The sequence below is a fragment of the Gorilla gorilla genome, chromosome 7, assembly GCF_029281585.2.
Source record: "Gorilla gorilla gorilla isolate KB3781 chromosome 7, NHGRI_mGorGor1-v2.1_pri, whole genome shotgun sequence".
NCBI lineage: Eukaryota > Metazoa > Chordata > Mammalia > Primates > Hominidae > Gorilla > Gorilla gorilla.
The window spans coordinates 58,692,120-58,714,349 of NC_073231.2; the positions used below are offsets into that span (position 1 = coordinate 58,692,120).

The 22,230-nt window shown below is 38.2% G+C and overlaps 1 protein-coding gene across 50 annotated transcripts in view; it reads left to right on the forward strand.

Annotated features, from left to right (window-relative positions):
• ASPH (aspartate beta-hydroxylase) overlaps positions 1 to 22,230 on the forward strand; it is a 223,649-nt gene that overhangs the window by 19,560 nt on the left and 181,859 nt on the right. For 37 of the 50 annotated variants that reach the window (XM_031013987.3, XM_004047076.5, XM_031013986.3 and 34 more), the window contains exon 2: positions 20,701 to 20,850. In XM_031013987.3, coding sequence (XP_030869847.3) covers positions 20,701 to 20,850 — 150 coding nt within the window. Of the gene's footprint in view, positions 1 to 15,022; positions 15,198 to 20,700; positions 20,851 to 22,230 lie in introns of those variants that run through there. The other 13 variants (XM_055349300.2, XM_004047079.5, XM_004047080.5 and 10 more) reach the window with 3 other exon arrangements.

Sequence of the window (22,230 nt, forward strand, 5' to 3'; positions counted from 1 at the left end):
ATAGGAGGCGGAGCTCAGGCGGCAATGCTTGCCTGCTGCTTACCTTCTGCTGTGCAGCCGGTTCCTCACAGGCCACCGTCTGGAATCATTCCATGGCCTAGGGGTTGGGGACCTCTGGTCTAAAGGTTTCCACGTGGCAGAGGAGTTAGATTTATTCTCCCATTGGAATTTGACATGAAACTTGCGGAATCCAGTTGGGAATGTGCACCAAGCAGTTAGAGATGTTATCTTGAGCAGCGCAAGTTCAGAGATAACCAGGCCTGTGCATCTCTGTGTCTTTCCATGATGTCAGACTTTTACTGATGCTATTTCAATCGCAAAAGCCACGAGCTACATGGAGTTCTGAAAGAGGCAGTTCTCCTTAGTATTTCCAGTTCACTTGGTAGTCAGAGCCACAGGCACACAAACTCATGCCACTCAACAAGACAGTCAGTATTGCAAACCATACATAATAGAATACTTAATCAATATGTAAATGTTCAGGATTAAACACTCCACAGCAAAGTAACATTTAACATCAAAAGAAAGAGAATAAGAAAGAGTTAACAAACCAGTCTGGGGAGAGCAACCTGGACAGAAAAATAGCCCAGTCTGGACCAGGTGGTTTGTAGGTCTTGCAAGGAAGAGTCTCTGCTGTGGACAGAGCCTTCAGCAGCAGAGGCCTGGTGCTTGTCACAGGCTATTGCAAGATGATATCTCTGAACACGGCTGTTTTGAGCTGCTGAAGTTGTACTGTTTTTATGGCTACAGAGTCCTCTGGTGAGGACTGATGGTGGAAGAGTGTGCTTGGTTATACCCTTATCTTGTTGGATACAGTCTTTATTGATTAGACAAAACATCTGGTGCCTGTTGGCAAGACGCCTTTTAAAATGTAAGACGGAGTCTTTTTCTAAGATAGAGCTACTTGAATCAAGAGTGCCTGACACAGATGTGTAAGCAGAACTTGTGTATACGAGACATCAAGTGGAGTAAACGTTCCCTTTGGTTTTTATTGTTTGAGGCTGAATGGTGTAATTTCAGGCCTGGTTTAAGAGACTGACCCTTGACTTCTCTTTTTTAAAACCCAGTTTGTTTGTTTGTTATTTATTTATATTTCTTCAACTGTTTGTTTTGAACCTTTTAAGCCTATATAACAGCAAAAAGATTAGTTCATGAGTCTCTTCTACTATTCACTGGATTTGCCCCTGTCTTTTTGGCTTTCCTGGTTTCTTCTCTGTGAAAGTAAGCTGCAGTCATCCTGGCAGCGTAACTCACCTCACCCCTTAGCCACGTTTGTCCTGAGAACAAATACATTCCCACAGAACCACAAGAGTATTCTCAAACCCAGGAAGTTTAGCACTGATGCCATATTATCATCGAAGTGCAATCCATATTCAGGTTTCTCTAGTTATCTCCAGAGCCATCCCTAAAACCTGAAGCTTGTTGTTTTGTTGTTGTTGTTGTTTTCTTTTTTACTTATCCAGAATCCATTCATGAATGAACCTGAGAAGCTTTTAACATTTCAGATTCTTAGTCCTTAACTCTGGAGATTCTGATTTTTTTTAGGCCTGGACATGTTCCCCACCCCGCCCAACTTTTTAATTTGAAAAAATCAACTTCAAGACAGTTATGAAGTACAGTGAGTACATCTGTTCATCATTTAGATTTACCAGCTGTTAACATTTTGATGTGTTTGCATTCTCTGTGTCTCTAGACACATTTATACACCTTATTTTTTATTTTATTTATTTATTTATTTTTGCTGGTGGACTATTTCTAAGTTAAATCAAGATGCTTTATTGTAAGTTCTTCAGTTTGTTTTCTCTAAGAACATGGATATGCTCCTGTATAACACTAGTACCCAATATAAAGTCCATATACAAATTTTTCTGATTTTTTCTAATAATGTTCTTTAAACTTATCCCTCATCCATTCTTGAACTCTTAATATCTCTCTTAGAAATTTTTTAAGTTTTTATTATAAAATGGATTTTTTATCACAAAGTCTCACAAGTAAACTGTGTGCCTTCCTCTATAATACTGCTTTTGAAAAATTTTTATTAAGATTTTCTAAGGTTGATAGAGTGAAACTCACAGGTAAGAGAAACTTTGATTTTTTCTTCTCATTGCAACTGTCTGGTGATTAAAGAGTCAAGATTTTATGAGTTAGAATAATGAATTTTTAGAATTAGAAGAGACATGAGATAATATACTTCATTTGTTCATTATTTTTCATTTTACTGAGGCCCATGAAACAAGGAACTTACTTAAAATCATGGGCTAATTCCTAGCTCACAGAATTTTCCACATAGATTCTAGTATATAAGACTGTTAGATGAGGAAAGAATTTTTATTTCTGAAGGAGAGGGGAACAAAGAAAATGATACACACACACACACACACACACACACACACGCATACATGTAAAGAAAGCAAATGTAGCCAAATGTTAATAATTGGTCAGCTCAGGTGTAAGGTACACAAGGGCTTCATTATACTAATCTTTCTGTTATATGTATGTTTAAAAGTTTCAAAATAAAACATCAGGGAAGTATAAAAATAAAACACAAACCACAAAATTAAGTATAAAACTAAGTATACATTTTTTAAGTATAAAATTAAGTATGAAAACAAAAAAATTGTTATTGAAAGAAGTTAAAGGATTCATAAAATATTTGAGTTTTAGTGACTTAGAACTTTTTTGTGCCTCATCATAGCTAATGAAAATATTTCTCAAAATTATCAAAATTCCCTTGCTTTTACTCTCTGATATTCACCACTAATAGACATTTAGTTGGCATATGGCCCTGTTTTTGAAACCTTCCTTTATTCTGGCACAAGGTTTAAGCCAGTAACAGGACTTCTGTCAATGATTGAACGTTGCAGATTCAGTGATCGTATAGGGTAAGTCCTGAAATAGATCTCATGTTTCAGAGTGTGAAGCTATACATATGTATATATATACATACACACACACATACCCCTGAGGCATCATCAAAATTAAAACTTTTACTCATCAGTAGATGCTATTAAGAAAATAAGCAGGAAAGCCACAGACTGGGAGAACATTTTTACATCTGTTAAAGGACAGGTGTCCAGGAAATACAAAGAACTCATAGAATTCAGTTTTTAAAAATAGACAAATGTGCAAAAGATTTGAACAAATAGTTCACAAAAGAAATAAATGGCCAAGAAGCATATGAAAAATGCTTGACATCATTGGTTCTCAAGGGAATACAAGTTAAAACCACATGGAGATACCTCTGCACCCTTACTAAAATGGTTAAATTAAAAAGACAGATAACACCAAATGTTGGTAAGCCTGTGGAGCAATAGAACTCAAATTCTTGGTGAATACATAAAATGTTGAACAATTTTGGGGAAAGATCTGGGAGTTTCATTTAATACTAAATGTATATACGACCTGTGGCCCAGCAATTCCACTTTTACATATTTATCTAAGAGAAATGTAGGCATGTGTTCATAGTTGTCTTAGACAAGAATATGTCTAGCAGCTTTATTCATAATAGGTCAAAATGGGAAATGCCTAGGTTTCTACCAGTAGTAGATGGGATACACTCTGCTATGCTCTGTATATCGCATACATAGTCATTTATATATACTCATATGTCCATCCAATGTAATACTACACAGCCATAAAAGGAAATGAGCTGCCACTACAGATAACACACAAGACACTCCGGAACATAAAGCTGAGGGAGAGGAGCCTTGCACACACAAGCTTGTGCTGCCGTGTTTATGAAATTCCAAGAGCAGGCAAACTACAGTGAGAAAAAATGCAGAACAGTGTGGCCACCTCTGAGGCTGGGGATGTGGTGCAATGGAAATGGCCATGAAGGAATTTAAGCAGAAATATTGATGTTCTAGATCTTGATACGGATCTGGGTTACATGTTGTATACACTTGTTAAATCTCAGGGAATGTATACTTAAAATTTATGCATTTCATTTTGTGTAAATTTCACTTTAAATAACTATAAAGAAATGTGTAACTATAGTTTATGATACTCATGCCGAATTATTTAGGAGATGTGTGCTGATGTCTACAGTTTACTTTGCAATGCATTATACAAACAAGGTGATGATAGATGTAAAGGGATGAATAGGTATGCTACAAACAATATAATACCATGTTAATATTGTAGCGGAATCTAAGTGTTATGAATCCTTTCAGCTTTGTTGTGTTTTGGAAATTTTCATAGTAAAACATTGGGGAAATTCTTACGTTGTTTGTTTCCTGTGAAATAGCCATTTTTGTGGGTCAGAAACTGACAATTTCCTGTGGTTGAGCCCGACATATGGAAGCACATTTTGTAGCCATTTTATTGAGGCATCTTTATCTGCCTGGATACTAACAGGAAATAGCTTCATTTTTCTCCATTCATTGTGCACAGTTGGGATAGATTAATCTGTTTGCTCTTGGTAGCAGAGGATCTTGACCATCTTTGGGACAGAACTTAACATCTCAGTCACTCTTTTTAAAAGTCTGTCTGGATTAGAGCTGATCTCATTTTCGGTGCTTATGTTCCTGTCTCCCCTTTGCAGCAGGGCAGGAGGGGAAGGAGTGAGTGTGCTTTCCTGTGGTTTGCCTTTGGGGCTGTGCTGGGGAGGAAAAGGGGGTGAGGCCCCTCTCAGTCTCCTCTCTAAGTTGATAAGATTGACTGGCATGGTTATTCACAAGTGACAGGTGCTCAAACACTGCCCATGTGATTTCTTTGAAAGGCCTGGTATGGACCCTCCCTGTGACACATGACTTGGTCCACCCTCAATCCCCTGGTCCTCCACTCCTGGCAGAATACTTCATCCCCCCTTGCTCTTGGGAGCCCATTGTGTGTCAGTCAGCCCTTTTGAGTGAGGTGCTGGCAAAATGGTACAAACGCTGGTACTTCCCTGCTGCCCTCTTGGATTTGTGGGAAGCTGACATTTTGTCTGGAGCTTGGGCTCCCTTGTAGCCATCACCTTTTTCTGTAGCTGTCATTCCCCAGTTCTCTCTGCTGTTCAACTAGGCATAGGGTGGGCCATGGAGTCCGTTGCTTGAGTGGACATCCACTGGGGAATGAGAAGTCAATCTCCCTGCAGGCACCCTTGGTCTCTGACAGGCATTCTCCTGCAGAGAACTCTTGATATCTCTCTTAGAAATTTTTAAAGTTTTTATTATAAAATGGAATTTTTTTTCACAGTCTTGCAAGTAAACTATGTGCCTTCGTCTATAATACTGCTTTTTAAAAAATTTTCTTAGGATTTTCTAGGGTTGATAGAGTAAAACTCACAGTTAAGAGAAACTTTTTGATTTTTTTTTCTCATTGCAACTGTCTGGTGATTTAATTTAAAGAGTCGAGATTTTGTGAATTAGAATAATGAATTTTTAGAATTAGAAGAGACATGAGATAATATACTTCATTTATTCATTATTTTTCATTTTACTGAGGCCCATGAAACAAGGAACTTACCTTGCAGTACCTGCAGTACCCCTCTCTCATTTGTCTTATGGCGAGAGATTTTTGGAATTTATAAATAAATATTTGTACCTTACCAAGTAGATTGAAATATGAGATTCACTATTCTACAGAAGTGTGGTTATTTAGCTTTTGGCAAAGTTGTGAAATTTTTACTGATCTGTATGTAGGAAAAGTCAGACTTCATGCTGTTAGGGTGAAGGCCGCTGTTAGGGCATCAGCTGTTTATTCAGTTGATCATGGTTTCTGCAAGAAGTTAGGCAAACCATACAGTCTGAAGGAATAGTTCTCACAAGACTGCCCTCACTTCAGGCACCAGCTATAATTTTGGGGTCCCCAGGGTCCTCTGGAGATCACAACTGATATGGCATGTCCCAGCGCCCACTTGGTTAGGCTGTCCAGTGGCCAAAGCCCCCAGGCCTGGGATCTAGAGACCCCACTGAAGTAACCAAGGGCAAAGACCAGACTTCTCTTTGGGTAAAGTTAATTGTTTATGCAATTTTTAGTTTCAGCCATTGTTGGTTTTTATTACTGTTACTCACTTTTATTATTTATTTAGTAAGAGCTTGTTGGCCATCTGTGATATTGTGAAATATATATTTGGTCTTCTTCTTGTTTCCTGACATACATCTCCTAAAACCCTTGTGGTCTCCCAGAGTCTTCAGAGTGTCTTTTGCTAATAATTGACTGGCGGCTAACAGCCCCTAGATAGCTTCAGAACAGGTGCTGGTCACAGGGAAGACAAAGGCATTGTTAGAAGATTGGAACTTTCAGCCCCACCCCCAACCTCTGGGAGGAGAGAGGGGCTAAAAGTTAACTTGATCACTAGTGACCATTGATGTAATCAGTCATTCCTAAGTAATGAAGTGTCCATAAAAAACTAAAAAGATGGTTCCTGGAGCTTCCAGATAGCTGACAAAGATTAATAGAGGAGGCAGTGTGCCCAAAGAGGGCATGACATGTGTTTAAGTTTAGCCTAAAGCTGCCTCCTTGCCTATTTCAAGTTCAGCCTAAAGGCTTTTCCATGTGTAGTAAATTGTAACGTAACTAAATGAATAAACAGACTGTAACCTACCCTTGTATCAGTCACAGAATTTTAGTCAATCACAGGTGGACAACTGTTCAAACTATATTCAAATATGGCAAACACTGAGCTGTAGCCAATCCAGCTGTTTCTGTGCCTTTTTCTGTCCATAAGTATTACCTGACCTTGTGGCAGCCCTGGAGTCTCTGAACTGCTTCTGGGGCCTGCCCAATTCAATAATTGTTCTTTGCTAAATTAAACTCTGTAAATTTAATTTGTCAGCCAGGTGTGGTGGCTCACAACTGTAATCCTAGCACTTTGGGAAGTAGAGGTGGGAGGACTGCTTGAAGCCAGGAGTTCAAGACCAGCGTGGGCAACAAAGCAAGACTCTGTCTTTACAAGACTTTTTTTTTTTTTTTCTAATTAGCTGCATATGGTGGTGCATGCCTGTGGTCCCAGCTACTCAGGAGGCTGAGGTGGGAGGATTGCATTCAAGGCTAGGAGTTCAAGGCTACAGTGAACTGTGATTGCACTACAGCACTCCAGCCCGGGAAACAGAGTGAGACTCTGTCTAAATTAAAATCAAATAAATTAATTTTAATTTGGCCAAAGTTTTTCTTTAAACACATGGAAACTGGGCACTTCTTCCCACATACCTTGCCCTATGCATCTCTTCCATGTGGCTGTTCATCTGCATCCTGTGTAATATCCTTTATAATCAACTAGTAAATGTGTTTCTCTGAGTTCTGTGAACCCCTTTAGCACATTAATCAAACTGGAGGAGGGGGTGGTGGGAACCCTGATTTATAGCCAGTTGGTCTGAAGTATAGGTGACAACCTACTACTTGTGACTGGCCTCAGAAGTAGAGACAGTCTTGTGAGACTGAGCCCTCAACCTGTGGGATCTGACACTATCTGCAAGTAGATAGTGTCAGAATTGAATTGAATTAGAGGACAGCCAGCCGGTGTCTACTGCAGAATTGATCGGCTGCAGAATTGATTGCTTACTTGCCGGTGAGGAGAAATCCCCACATGTTTTAGTGACCAGGGGCTGCAGGAATATTCTGTGTTGACTGTGGGGTGAGAGTACAGAAGGAGAAAATATAGAGTTTTCCCAATATCCTTATACTATCCCCAAGATGTATTATAATTCATAATTGTATCAACTATTTTTTGACCTATGGTTTTCTACTAACTCAACTGTAAGACGTGTGTTTTATAATTTACAGGATTCTTCTGTGTATGCTGTGCTAATGAATTTTTGTAATCCCTCACTTTCCTCCCCATTTGCATCTGTAGGGCACTTTATTTTAAATGCTGGATTCTTTTGCTCCAGAAAGTGGGAACTGGTGGGGAGGAGGGCCATGGATCTTTTGCTGTCAAAATAGGTTAAAGTCAAAGAGTCTTCATGGACACAGCTGTAAACCAGTGGTAGTTGTCCATATTGGCAGTGTGTCCTTGTCTCATTGCCTTGAAATTTAGAGTTAAAGCAGGATCAAGCTTTTTTGTTTCTTAGTTTTGAAAAAATAACCTTTTTTATTCATTGTAATAACTTTTCTTTCACCACCTCAGAGTTTCTCAGTGGACATAGCTCATCTTCCTTTACACCTTTTGCTTCTCTCAGGCCAGTGAGAGACTGTCTTATTTTGAACACCATGCTAATAATTATCACCCACCCATGTGGACAATTGACTAGCCCAGAGGAGTGCTTTTTTTCTTCTATGAGACCATCTTCTCTATTGAGTGCTCTGTAGGGAGAAATAATTACATTTGCAGAGCCGACTCATTAGGCCTGGCTTGAGGAACTAGCCTGTGAGGTTAACTACTATTTATATTGTGTTTTTATCTTCTTATCAATGGTGTTTGGGTCCATCACAAATTCGTATGACAGGCATGGGTGGACCCATATTTTGATTCACATTCTCTGCTGCAGTAAATCGGTATTAGCACAGAGGTGTGGGCTAGGGCAGTAGCTCCTTAGCTGGGTGTTCTAAAGGATAGTAAAGGTTCCAAAAATACCTGGAGGCTAACATAAATGGGTATTGCTGATATTTCACTTTCGTTTACTAATACTGATGAAAATGCAAGCAGCTTTCTCAATTTTGTTTTCCTAAGTTCTAAAACTCATGGCGCCCCTTGTCATTCTTCCAGCCATGGTGCCTTTCTACACAGGGGCAGTCAAGAGAGCAGCATCTGGTGTTTGCCAGGACAGGTGGAGGAGGCTACAGAGCCTGTCCTACCTGGCCCCACTCATGTACAGCCCATGTGATAGTCATCCAGGATCAATCAGGGAGGAATTCACCTGAGACAGAACTGTGAAAACTTGGTAAAGGGACCAATCTGAGTCTGAAATCAGAGTCTAGAAACCACTGGCCTGCTTTCTGAATTTCTCTCTCTTAGCTATTTGTAGGTCTTTTCCTCTAGTGAATTAATTTTAGGATCATTAAATTCATGGAGATGGGGAAACCTGAAGTGACTTGACAGCTCAAACAACTAAGCAATAAGTTGCTCCCTTATTTCTAAAGTGTTAGCAGAAGAAGTTTGATTACTCATACCATATCAAGGATTTGGGAAGGAATGTATCCACTTATTTCACAAGTGATTATTTTATTGAGTTCCTAGTAGATAGATCCAAGGGAAGTGTACAGTAATGAACGTGGCAGATTCAGTTCCTTGTTGCATGAAACTTACATTCTAGAGGTGGAAAGAGATTAAGAAATCAGTTGTTGTATAGTTGTCTAAGTAGCAGTGTAATAACGTAGTAAAGAGGTGCACACTGCTGTGAGAGTGAGGGAAGTGAGGAAGGCTTCCTTAAGGAGGTGGTTTGTAAGCAGAGTGAGCTGGCAATAGCTGGGGTGTGGGGGTTGTATGTGATGGTGCAGCTTTGACATAATTATGGGAAGAGGGAAAAGCCTGGGCTGAGAGCCCAAGACAGGAAAGACCATGGTCAGGTATTTTGGGCAAGAGTCTAGGCAGCTAGGGGGGTGACACAACACTAAGACTGGAGCCACGGGCTGGGGCCCCATCCCATGGAGCCTTGTAGGCCACATGGAAGATGTTGTATTTTATCTCGAAAGCAGTATTAAGACATTAAAGGATTTGTAACAGGTCAGTGCTATAATCAGATTTAAAAAATATTTTGGCTGCTGTATGGAGTAGAAAAGTGTATGCTAAGTTATTGAAATCACCTAGGAGATGATGATAACTTGGATTTTGATGATCACTGTTGAAAGAACGTTGGAACTTGAGACAGTTTCTCACTTTTTAATGTCATGGCACATGCAAATGCTTTTAAAAACTATGCTGTGGTAAATGGACAAGGGTGACCCAGGTGCTGAGGAGAATCCATATCTTGGCCTCGTTGTAATCACCCATTTGCAACAGCCAGATGACATTGAAATCACCCATTTGCAACAGCCAGATGATAAACTCAATTTTGAGAGGTGAGTGTTTGGGACAAAAGTCAAGGATGAATCCTGGTGTTTTTGTCTAAGCAACTGGCTTCACAGAAGTGCTTCTGAGATTTAGGACACTGAACAGGAAAGGGGAAAGACCATGGTTTATTGTGTATATGCTGAATTTGAGGTTTTTGTAAGTCATTCAAATGGGATATTGAGTAGACACATGGTTGTGGAGCTCAAAGGAGAGAAAAAGGTAAGTCATGTAGATGATAGCTGAAGTGAACTAGAGAGGTGGCATAGGAACAAGTATTACAGAATTTTCACACTTAAAAATCAACTAGATGAGAGTGAGCTAGCAAAGGAGACTGAAAACTACGAAGTTTAAAGAGGTGTTAGGAGTGCCACAAGATTCTGAAGTCTTGAGAGTCAAGGGAAGAGAGTGTGGAAGAAGGAGGGAGAGTTCTGCTGAGAGGGTCAAGTCAGATGAGGACTGAAAGTTTTCCGTTGGGTTTAATGACATGGAAATCATTGATGTGACATTAGAGCCACTATGTTGGAGCCATGTGCAGAAACCAGATGGAAGCCTACAGGTTGTAAGGAGTGAGTGGGAGGTTAGAAAATGAAAACAGAGAAACAGCGGCTCTGTGGAGAATTTCATCTGTGATGGGAAGAGCAAGATGACATGGGGGCTAGCAGCGGGATGGAGGGAAACCTGGCAAAGGCAGTGAGGCTGGGGAAGAAGGGGCGTGAAGAGACAGTGCAGAGTGCGAGGTAGCTGAGGAGAAACTCGGAATGGATGCAGGCTAGGGCAGGTTTGTGTGCTGGGCATTGGGCACTCAGGATAGCTTCTGCTATGGCAGTTTGAGTATGAGGAGGTAGGATACATTGGGGGCAGAGAAGTTTGACATAGTCATCATAAAGAATGGCAAGGTGAGTTTGTAGAGAATATGGGAGGGTGGCAGGCAGCACCGAGGCCCAGCTGAGGCTGGCTCTGCTGTGTTCAGTTCCCGATCTTGATTCCGTGAGCCCAGCTGCCCTTGCCTCCGTGGCGGGGGATACTTGTGTTCACCCAGGGAGGCAGTCACGGCAGTCCACGCAGTGAACTGATAGAGGAGCAACAAAGGCTCATAAGTCGCTGGAGTGATGTAAATGGTCAACTGTGGAGTCTAAGGTGGCCACTGATGGATATGAACGCAGGAGGTGAAGAGGGGATACGCAGGAAGCAGAAATAAGAGAACTACAGGATCCAAGAAGAAAATGTTGAGGAAACAAAGTGGAGATATAGGAAGTTGTGATCAAAGAGTGAATGTTCCCATTCTGTGCGTCGTGTGGTGAGAGAACCTAAACCCTTGCATGTGGAGGTGGCCTTCCCCAGTGGTGGTGGCCATGGGAGTCTGTCTAAGCAGGTTTGACTTGTGTCTGCAGAGTTGCATTTTGTTATTTGGTAATACTGGTTGTTTAGTGTTAGTTTGAAAATGTTATAATTCTCTCCTGTTAACTTTGGGTACGATGTGTAGATGAAAAAAATTTTGTTTTTATTTTAAAGAATCATATTTTCATTATTTTGTGACATTCTACAGTCATTATGATGGAGCCAAAAAAGCAGAGCTTTCTCAGCAGGGTTACGGAATCTGTTAGGATGGCCGCTTGTGCCATCCAACAAGAAACAAGGTGTGAAGAGGAATGTGAATTAGGTTGCATTTATGATGAGATCCATGGTAAGAATGTAAGAATGAGTGTTGGATATAAAATGGAGGCGAACAAGGTCTCTGGGGATGAAGAAATGAAGCAAAAAGCACCTGTCTAGCTGGCCACAGGGATAGACATTGAAATCACGTGGTTACAGCTGGACTTGGGGTGTAGAAGACTTCCCTGAGCATGGGGTGGGAGTGGGAAAGTCACTGGAGGTGGTGGATGACAGCAATGAGGCACAGTGGAGGGTCGGATAATTAGATGTCGTAGACCACAGAGGAGTAGGGAGCAGGGTTTTGTTGTTGATGTCATCACTTTCTTTTTTTCTTTTTTTTTTTTTTCCTTCTAGTGGGTAAGGAAATGGTGGTCTGGAAATTGGTAAAAGCAAGAACTACTTCCCTTCCTTGAGACCCTGAGAATTAGGGACCGCTGGTATAGTATTCTTTGTATGTGGTCCCTAGACCAGCAACATCAGATCATCTGGGACTTAGAAATGCCAATTCCAGGGTCCCACTCCAGACCTACAAAATCAGAAACTCTGGGGGTGAGGTCGGCGTCATGTCTTAACAAGCCCTGTTTTGACTCTGATGTGCTCAGAGTTTGAGAACCATTGCTGTAATGATAGCTCATCCGGGGTGAGGGGAAGGAAGTATTCAGTGCTGACTCATGAGAAGGCTGATGGATTTTCACCTGGAAGGTTTTTGGAGGGAGGTAGAACCCTCGACTCAGTGGGCATATGTTCTGGCTCCCCTGGTTGCGAGTGGCATTAGGCTGATACTAATGGTCTCAGAACACAGGTTGGAAGTTTGGTCTTTGCTTAGACTTGGAGTTGCTATTAGTACCAGTAGCTGTTACAAGGAATAGTTAACTTAGTGTCATTTTAGTTGCGTTTGCTAAAGTTTTAAAAACATGATTTACTATATGCAAATTAAGTTTATTTTTAAACTTTTCATAAACATTCTCCATCATAAAAATGAATTGTCATTATAAGAGGCAGTTGTTCAGAATTCAGAATTTATTGTTCTTTAAAAAGTGTTATGATAGATTAAATGATATTTCAGAGGGTTTTCTCCTGATCTCCATATCTAAAATATCAGATATGTCATTGTCATTGTGAACTGAGGAGGAAAGACATTTTTATCAAAATAACTATTCAATTATTGCAAAAAACAAAAAGATTAACTAGAGGACTTGTGAAAGTGCTTGATAAAGATTTGTCAAGGAGGAATAATTGGAGCTGTGTTGAAGAAGTCTTGGGGTAAGGTATAATCACATTTTAATAGCTGTGATTCCTACAGTTTGATGTTTAGCTGTAGACATTCTGTAATTTGGAGTGGAGCTGACCTTGCACAGGCCAGTAAAGAGAGGAGAAGAAACCCCACCAGCTCCAGCAGTTGCGGGGCAGATGGGATTATGAAACGAGCTCTAAATTGGGGGTAAGGTTATTTGTGCACTAGTCACGATTGAATCAATAGAAGTTTGTTTCACTGATGACTCCAACAAATATTTGCATGCCTAGTTTGTGCGGAGACCCATTTTATAAGCAAGGAAATTCAGGCCTAGAAGTCTGATGACTTCCCCCAAATCAAATTTAATGGAGAAGCCGTGAAGCAAATCCAGGTGTCTAAGTATGAAAGCATACCAAGCTGCCTGCTGGATCAGTGTAGGGGTTTGGTTTCTAGTGGTCTTACCCATGGGGGTATCGTGTTGCTGTCATTCTCCCTCCAAAAACAACACAATGAAAGGAAGCTTCCAGAATATTTGTCTTAATAAATTTGTATGGTGACGAAATGGTGGGTCACCTTAACCCCTGTCAACAAGTGATTCATTATCATTTAACAATTTAGCAAGCACTAAGTTTAGTGGGACAGATCTTTGAAGAAAATAATGGGGGAAAGGACGCTTGGCCAGAGGGCACCTGAGACCATTTTGTTTAGTTGGCCATGATGTCTGCCTACTTCACTCTGTCCTAAACCTGGACCATCAAATGTTGGTACCATAGGTTGCAGACTATGGTACCAACCTCTTAAGGCTTTATCTTACCATGCATTCAATAGTTTCACTGGACAGAAACTGATCTTCCCTTTGAGACTAGGCACACCGTATTTACAAAGTGACATATCAAGATTATATTGTTTGTTTTTGATAAAAACTGCCCCTAAAACAGGCATCTGAGGAAAGAATCCCTTCTATAATTTAGTGTTTTGTTCCTTTTTGGAACTAGTAAATATCAATAGTAATAAGGTTAATAATACTAGAGTAACACCTCATTTATTTGATATTATAAAAGGATAGATAAAATATTGCTAATAATTTAATATTGTAGTTAAGTAACATTTAGCTTTGAATATGTGTTTGAGTGTACACACACACACACACACACACACACACTCAGACGGATTTAATTTTTATGGCCCTTTTTGAAAAATTGATCTAGTGGTGTATTTTTTAAAAAAGTGCATATCCTGTTAACAAGAATTTCATTTTTTCTTCCAGAAGAATATGTTGGCAATATATTCTTGCCTTAAGCCACTGGAAATTACTAGTAGTATTCAAAGCTTTTAAATGTTTAATATGCTTGTGAAGCTTTAAATTTGAGTGAAAAATTTAGTCTTATAAACAACTTAGAAAGGTTGCTGCCTGCTCTAGATATTATTTGTGCTAAATTAATTTAGTATACTAATCAGAACTCTAATGAATTCTGTGAACTGCTAATGTTAGATCAGTGAATAAATGGCTGATTTTATTTCCCAGAAGAGAATGTTTGGAGATGAGGTTGGGGAGAAGTTGAAAAAAAAAAATCAGAATGTGGTTGTGTAATCTTTTCCTAGTTCCCTTTCAAGATGATCTTTCCCAGGTCATTATTCTTACTCCTGAAGATTTTTCTTTCCCTCTCCTCACCTCCCAGCCTTCCTTCTGTTTCTTTCCTTCCCACCAGTCCTCTGTCCCTCCTTTTCTAGTGAAACATTTTATGTTGGTGCTTTATTTTTGCTATTGGAGGAATTATTCCTGGGATGGTGTCTGTGAATAAGAATTCTAGAGCATTAATTAATTTCTTACTATGTATGGTTTTGTTTCATTCAAGCAATCTAATGGTCTTTCCTTGTAGCCATTTTATTAGATTCTGAAGGGCCAAATCAAGCTGTTTCTGGGCTTGGGGCCATATTTTATAGCAAGACTTGTTTGAGTTTTCAGTGAATTGGTGCTTAATCTAAAGCCGTTAAAGTCTGCTTCCAAGAAAACAAAACTGGCAGCACAGTTTGTTCCATTTCATTTTTTTTCAGCATGCTTGATTTTTTAGGGGTTGGAGTTAGCTAGGACCAACTGGGAAAAGAATCCCGTAAGTGGGAGAAAGGCTGTGGTGTTGTTAGGGAGTGCACTTCAGCCTAAGTGGTGATTAGCAGCATTTAGCCTCTAAAAATAACTGGTGAGCAGAGTTTGTAGTCAGGTCCAATTTCAGTTCTAGAGGCCCTTACAGTGCAGGGATTGGCCAGTCTCAAGCTCTGGTAGGCAAGTGCATGCAGTGTGCCTAAAACCTGCCAGCAGTACTTTTGAGTTTTTTGTTTTGTTTTACTTTAGCATTTATTATTCATGGATTGAAGAAATCAAAATGGCTGAAGATAAAGGTATATTTTTGTTATTTAGGCTAAAAGTGGCTTTAGATCTAGCTGACAACTTTTCACTTTATTTTCAGTGGTGCTCTGTTAAAATATTTTTGGCTAAGTGCTTTGACTGCACTGTCTACATTTTCTATTTTGAACTCCCGGAGATACTGACTTTTCGTAGAAGCTGAATATTTCATTGAATAATCTGTCTTTAATCCGAATATGTTTTGGTGTCTTAATTTAGATGATCTTTTAGTATGTTGTACTACTGGAGGCTGCATTTTACAAACTTCAAAAAATGTACAAGCTCTCTTCTTATTCTTATAAGTTAATTACAATGAATTTAAAGAATTATCTATATTTAGATTTTATATAAAATTATAGGAGATATAAATTCAGTCTCATATTAATGAACAGACTTACCTGGTTCAAGCAAGGACTTACCATTTATGGAAAGTGACCTACTTTTATGTGAAGCAGACAATAAATGCAAAGAAAAAACACAAGGGTTTTATTTTGATTTTAAATTGACTCTTTAACTTTGAAGTATTCTTTAACTATGTATTGAATTTAATGTTTTGTATATATTTGCTTTTGCTTTACTTTGTAAATTAAGATAGTCTTTCCATTAATTGAAAGACTGCATTCACTCATGTTGAAGATTTATAAAAGAAAAGAATAGATGTATGAAAACTGCTAACTCTCAGCTGTCTAATCAGCAACTGAAAGGATTCTTTGATTAGGATAGAGAATATAAGCATGTACTATGTGAATACTGTTTGAATAATTGGTGAGAATGGGTCACTTGACTCATCTGATAAAGTGCTTCATGTAGCCATGAAGAAGAATATGAGATATGTATCTGACTTTTAGTTCTTTTGGAAGACATTTCTCCCCTCTTGTGGATTAGGTAATCCATGTAGTTAGGAAAAATCAGCTGTTGCATCTGACGCACTTTTAACAGTTTTTGATTCCCAAAGGGTGACATTTTATAGCATGGAAAAATAATCAGTTTGATGAGTTGCTTGACAGTTTTTGTGTTTTTCAAAAAACTTTATGTGTATAGAGTTTATGTGTAAATATGAAATTCCCGACATAATGCTAACTAAAACTTATAGATGATCTATAATTCAGTTAGTAGTAGGCCAGTGAAGTAGCTGGTGACTGTTCAAGTGCTGGGGTTCATCTTCTTATCTCCCTTTCCTCAACCAAATAAATAAAACTACACATTGCCCTTCCCTTGGCTTTTGTTTTGGAGAGTCTTCATTTTGGACTGTTGCTTGCCATAGTAATTTCTGTGTTTGGTGGTATGTGGGAACATTTTCTGATTTGGAGGTCATGTACTTTTGATGGAATAACATGGGAAAAAATGAATCGTATCGTTCTTGCAGTATTCTTAAACCCCAGTAAAAATCCGTTTTGACTGATCCCAGAACTACAGGTTGAACATGAAGCCGGAAAATGAAATGAAGACTTAGATTTATTCTGATCTTAGAAAATAGGGACATCTGCTAGATGTTCTTCCCAAATACCTTTGGAACAAGATACTGGTTTCAGATTTGCTTAGGGAGTTGTAAACCCTCTTAAGGGTTTGTCTTACCATGCGTTCATCGTTTCATTGGACAGAAACTGATCTGCCCTTTGGGACTAGGCACAGCATATTTACCAAATGACATATCAAGAGTATATTGTTTGCTGTCAATAAAAACTGCCCCTAAAAAAGGTGTCTTAAAAAAGAATCCCTTCCATAACTAAGTATTTTGTTCCTTTATGGAACTAGTAAATATCAACAGTAATAAGGTTAATAATACTAGAGTAACAGCTCATTTATTTGATATTAAAAAGGGATATATAAAATATTGCTGATAATATATTCTAGTTAAGAAACATTTAGCTTTTAAAGTGATAAATCTCTTTACTAAAAACTACTTTGAATGAAAATCTTCCTAAGATTTATTATACATTTCTTCTATGTTTTAATGGCAGAATCAATGTGAAACCAGTTACTGTCTTGTACTGAAGATTATTTGAAGGACTGTCAGGGATTCTGCCTGAAAGTTTCAATCATAAATGACTTCCCACCACTCAGCTTTTCTGAGTTCCTGGGCCTGCTCTTGCTGAGAGATCTGTGCACTCGATAGGCTTTTCCTCTGTCACCACTCTGTTGCTTTGACTCATTTGGGTTAGATTGTGTCTGAAATGTAGAGTTTTGTGCATAGAGCTAGAAAACTTAATTGAAGTTGTTAGAATCACATCTAAAATAAAAATGTAAACAAATTCTAGGTAAAGGTGTATTTTTTACTGTGTTTGGCTGTCTCCTTCCCATCTCAATCCCTTGCTGTTTTGGTGCATGCATTCATTTTTTAGAAAAAATATTTTGTCTACTTTTCCCTTATATTTAGTGTTACAGTCAATAACTTAAATGAGTATCACTGAGTTAACTTGGATAAATGATAATTTCCTTTTCAGAATCTCAGAAATTTTTCTCCTCCATTTCCCTTTAAGAGAGATAGAAATGGAGAAACGATTAAAATTTGAATTCAAGCTATTACTTTGTTTTATTAGCTATTTCATTATAGACTTCTTAATTTTTTTTTTTAAGAAAGGGTCTTGCTTTGTTGCCCAGGCTGGAGTATAATGATGCAATCATAGCTCACTGCAGTATGGGCTTATTTTAAGTAATATCATCTTGGGTATCTGTTTGGCCACATACTCATTATAAAAACTTAATTATTGGGTAAAATTATCTGGTATTCATGTACTGAATAAAATGTTGGATGAATGAAAAGATGAACTATATTTGTTTAGCCTTGCTGTTTTCCAGCTACAGAATGTTCAAGAGGACATAAGACAAGAACCCAGTTTTACTGAAGTTTTAATATTCCTTTTACCAAAAAAAGAATTCAATTTGATTCTTAGAGGCAATAAGTAGCAAAGGCAGGAAATTCTTAGTCATTAGCTACTATAATTCCATATTTAGAGTATGTGGATATTTTGGAAGGTAGTATTTTTGTTAAACTTAGTGTTGTACACAAATGGATTTGTATGCATATGTCTGTATGTTCTATAGAAATAAGCGTTCTTTTTTGGATACAGTGTTAGAAAATAAGTCTTTCTGTTTATAAAAATGTAGTGAATTAGACATACAAAACTGTTTCTGAATCTGTGGTGCTTCCTGACCTCACAGAAGCTTACTCACTTTCGTAAATCTTTTTTTCTTCAAATTTTAGTAGTGGTTTAATTTGTATTTTTCTTTTTATATGCTTACAACACATAAAAATTTTGAAAACCACCATTTCCCTCTACCAACATTGCAGACATTCTCACCCAATCTTCTCCTGCCATGGCTGTGTTTCAGGTAATGATACCTATTTGAAGTTGATTTAATCTGCAACAATAGGATCTATACCCAGCAAGTATTTTTATTTAATACATAAATTATGTTTTTATATAGCCAGCTTTTATATAGATCACATTAGAAACAAAGTTGATGACCATTTGTCATTTGGTAAGCATACTTTATGAATTTACCATATTATTTACAACTCTGCTTCTGAGGGATCCATTAATATTTAAAGAATGTCAGAAAAAGGAATTACTTGACGTTTTAAGAATTACCCAGCACTTTGAGAGGCCGAGGTGGGCAGATCACTTGAGGTCAGGAGTTCAAGACCAGCCTGGCCAATATGGTGAAACCCTGTCTCTACTAAAAATACAAAAATTAGCCAGGCGTGGTGGCAGGTGCCTGTAATCCCAGTTACTCAGGAGGCTGAGGCAGGAGAATCCCTTGAACCTGGGAGGCGGAGGTTGCAGTGAGCTGAGATCATGCTAGTGCACTACAGCCTGGGTGACAGAGGGAGACCATGTCTCCAAAAAAAAAAAAAAAATAGTCTTATTTAGTCATCAGAACTAAACAAGACTATACTTTGATGTGGGCATGTAGATAAATATATGTATATGTTTGAGTGTACATATATATACTCAGATGGATTTAGTTTTTATGGCCCCTTTTGAAAAACTGATCTAGTGGTGTATTTTTTAAAATTGCATATATCCTTTTAACACAAAGAATTTCATTTTTTCTTCCAGAAGAATATATTGGCAATATATTCTTGACTTGAGCTGCTGGAAATTACTAATAGTATTCTGTAATTAGAACTGGACTTAGAAGTCAAAGGGCAACTTCTAGATTAGAGCTAGTGGGGTTTTTTGAAATCGTGTAATTTGGCCCACTGATTAGAGATTAAGGAACTCCGAGCTGTAGAGATGAGAGTATGTTCTTAGTTCTACCCAACTTGTACTGGTGACTTTGGGAGAATCATTTTATGTTTCACTTATAAAACAGATAATTATTCCTGTCCTTCTTCCTGTTGGTTCTCACCCAGGAACTGCCCCTGAAGGGAACATGCGGAAATGTCTGGGGGTGTTTTTTTTGTCGTAAGCCTTGGCAGCTCCTTGTCTTTGAGTCCAGGGGAAACCAGGGATGCCAGAAACCTTGCAATGTGAGGAATAGGTGCACAGGATGAAACATTGTCCTGCATAAACATCCAGAAATGCCCTCTGTAGAAATAGTGGCAGGACACCGTGAGGATCACCAGCGGCAAAGCACATGAAAGCACTTTGATGGTGACTCTACCTGCCACACAAATGGGAGACACCGCCCTGGCCTTCCATCATCTGTTTGATAAACTTTTCCTCTTCTCAGAAGGCATTTTGGGATATTATTTATCCTTTTTATTTATTAATATTGATATATGTATTATATTCCTTTTTATGGGAAATTTGAATATTGTCTATCTTTTTAAGGGCAGTGTTGACTATTTTCTGTTAATATCAAATCATTTTTGTTTATTTTTGGCTGTAAGAAGAATATTTACAAAAGAATATAAGGTATATTAAGCATATCAAATGCAATAAATGACACTTTAGGTGGACAGCAGTTTACAAAGCTGTTTCCTGCAGTGAGACCAATTGTGAATGAGCCTTTTCCTGTTTCCTTAGGCCTCAACGGATCTTGTAAAGGAGTAGGAATGGATTGTGCTGTTTCACTTTTCTGTCCTTTTCTCTCTGGCTAAGAATATGGAATGGTTTAGGGGGAGATATTTTCTTCTGTGTGTTAACAGAGTTTTTAAGATTCTGCAGAAATGAAATGGGACAGAGAAAAGGATTTGGCTACATTTTTATGTGATTTCATTAAGTTGTTTATGTGCTCTGCCTTTGGAAAGAGGTAATATTCAGGTCATTTTGATGAGTAACTTGGATGGAATATACATATTATACTAAATCTTTAAAAAAAATTCAGGAGTTTATTTCCTGCACTACTTCAAAGTTAGTGTTGCATCTAAACAATCTTTTCTGTTTTCAGAAATATTTTGTGTGACGTGTTTTGAGAATTTAACTGGAAACTATTTTTGAAATGATCTATCATTGTACATAATCCCAAATTATTGGAGAAATAATTGTGAGAATAGGTGTTCAGTAAAGTGTTTTCTTCTTATGATATCTTACATTTATTTCTAAACAGAGACAAAGCATGGAGGACACAAGAATGGGAGGAAAGGCGGACTCTCAGGAACTTCATTCTTCACGTGGTTTATGGTGATTGCATTGCTGGGCGTCTGGACGTCTGTAGCTGTCGTTTGGTTTGATCTTGTTGACTATGAGGAAGTTCTAGGTAAGAATTTTGATATCCTTATGTGAATTTGTAAGGGAGTAAGTGACATCTCTTAGGAGTCTTGAATATTTGTTATCATCTTTCTGGTACTGGTAATTTCTATAGCCTTTCAGTGGTTCTCAATAGAGTGAGGCTGAAAGGGGATATGAAGAGGGTTACCTTGGAGTATTGTCTTTTGAACTTCTTTGAATGTGACCTGTAGGTTTTTGAAAAAAGGCTTTATATTGTATATCTGTCACACAGGGAGAAGTTTTATCAAACAGTACTCATTCTCACTATATGCAGTACTTTTTGATTTCTATTCAATTTTGTTATATTATAAATTTTAAAAATACTTGATCATGAGCCATTACATTTATTTAAGGACTTGCTAATGGATCATAACCACACAATATGCAAAACTCTTCCTTAGGGAGGGTTTTCAAAGTACACCCTTCTGTGTCTCTGTTGGGATGGGATGAGTACGTGTGCACACATAGGTACTGGATGGGTGTGCTGAGATAGGCGTTTGTAGATATTATTGTGTGTGTGTGTAGGTGTGATCTGTATGCTGTTCTGAGGAAGTTGCTGTGGTCCTTCTGATAGTGTCCTTTCTCCACCTTTTTCCTTTTCTGTAATCACTGAAGTTTTTCATGATTTTTTTACATTAATGATTCTTTGTTATTTTTGGAGTCACATTCTCCTTCACTTCCCCAAAAATCTTTTTTTAAACTGAAATAAAATTCAATATTATATATATTTGAATGTGTACAATTCAGTTTTTTTTTTTACTATATTCATCATTTTATATACCCATTAGCATTATCTAGTTCCAGATTATTTTTGTTACCCCCTTCCCCTAAATACCCAAACTCTTCCTCTTTCCCTCTCCTGGGAAACACTAATCTACTTTCTGTGTCTGTGCTTTTGTTTATTCTGGGCATTTCATGTAATGAAACCATACATTATATGGTCTTTTGTATCTGCCTTTTTGCACTTACCATAATGTTTTTAAAGTTCAATACTTCATTTTATGGCTGCATAATATTCCATCATATGGACACACCACATTTTGGTTATCTGTTTATCAGTGATGGACATTTGGGTTGTTTCCACTTTTTGGCTATCGTGAGTAATGGTCCTCCTTTTTAGTAATCCAGTGAAAGATGTGGACCTGTCACTGGAAAAAATGCACACTTGTGTCTATGTACAATGTTGCATGGGTGATATCCCCTTGCATTGGACCTTCTGTGCTTCTGCTTTACTTGTCAAATTATAGACATCTTTTTGAGGAGAAAGGGCAAACAAATTTTTGGCTGTAGGAATAACAAAATATGCTTATCTCTAATCTGTCTTTCATTGAAGTTTTTCATTTTCATTACTTTAAAGAAAGTGTCTCTG